Here is a 1089-nt window from a genome sequence, read left to right as displayed (position 1 = left end):
AAAAAAAAAAAAAAAAAAAAGAGAAAGGGAATCGATTGATCGGAGGGTGGCCGGGGGGATGAGGCGCCCCGAGCCGAGGCTGATCCGATGCAGCAATTCGAGTGAGCTGGGACCAATCGGATCTCGACACGCGGGCGTGATTGATTGATTGATTGGAGATTTTTTTGGGGGTTGGAGAGGAGAGCGGGGGTGGTGCGTGGTGTGTGGTGCGTGGTGTGTTTTGCTGAAGTGCGGCGGCGGCGGCGAGGGATCGTCGATCAGATGGCGGCGTCGTCTCGTGGCGCTCCGTCCGCTCCGCCGCCTCGCAGCCGACGACGTTCCATATCTGGCGCCCCAGGTAGAGCTCCGACATCACCTGCTCCGCGCCCGAACCGCCCCCCTCGAGCGAGTCGAACAAGGTGGAGTAGTAGTGCAGCGCCTCCGTGAACCGCTCCAGGAACGACCCCGCGTTGTGGTTCGCCTCCTGCTCCACCACCGTCACGATCTTCGGCCGCACCGCCCGCACCGTCCCCAGCACCTTCTCCAGCGCCCCCGGCCGCGCCAGCAGCCGGTGCAGCTCGAACACCGAGTTCACCGCCACCGCCTCCGCCTCCGCGCCGGGCCCCTCGCCCTCGCCCTCGTCGGGGTCGAGCAGCATGTAGGGCTCGAGGTCGGCGAGGGACGCGGCGACGAGGCCGCGGTAGCGGAAGTCGACGCGGATGGCCTCCGCGAACTGGGCGAGCTTCCAGCCGACCTGCTGGAGCGCGTCGGTGCTGTCGGGCTGCGGCGGGCCGATGCCCGTCAGGCGGAAGGAGGGGGGCCCGCCGGGGCGGAGCGCGAGGGCCTGTATCAGCGCCGGCCACTGCGTCCCCTGCTTCATCCCGAACCAGCCGGCGCTAGCCTTCGCCTACGCGTGCCGCCGGGGTAGGCGCCGCCGCCGACCCCCCTCGAGGAGCCGCAGCAGCAGCAGCAGAGGAGGCAGCCGCGGCGGCTACGGCCACCACCACCACCTGAGCGTCCTCCGGCCCCACGCCGACCACGTGCGCGAGTACCGGACGCGGCTGCGGCAGGTCGCCCTCTTGGAGTTCCGGCGGCTGGAGGAGCACTTCG

The 1089-nt window shown here is 69.2% G+C and overlaps 1 protein-coding gene across 1 annotated transcript; it reads right to left on the bottom strand.

Moving 5' to 3' along the window:
• On the bottom strand, positions 5 to 865 carry LOC109721062 (DELLA protein SLN1-like; the record flags this gene model as incomplete). The annotated part of the gene is given in 1 exon segment (XM_020248481.1): positions 5 to 865. A coding segment is annotated over 1 exon segment (861 nt), but the record flags the coding sequence as incomplete, so codon positions are not given.

This window comes from Ananas comosus, linkage group 15, assembly GCF_001540865.1.
Source record: "Ananas comosus cultivar F153 linkage group 15, ASM154086v1, whole genome shotgun sequence".
Lineage (NCBI taxonomy): Eukaryota > Viridiplantae > Streptophyta > Magnoliopsida > Poales > Bromeliaceae > Ananas > Ananas comosus.
The sequence above is the reverse complement of the archived record's forward strand: the minus strand, read 5'-3'. Positions and strand labels throughout refer to the sequence as shown.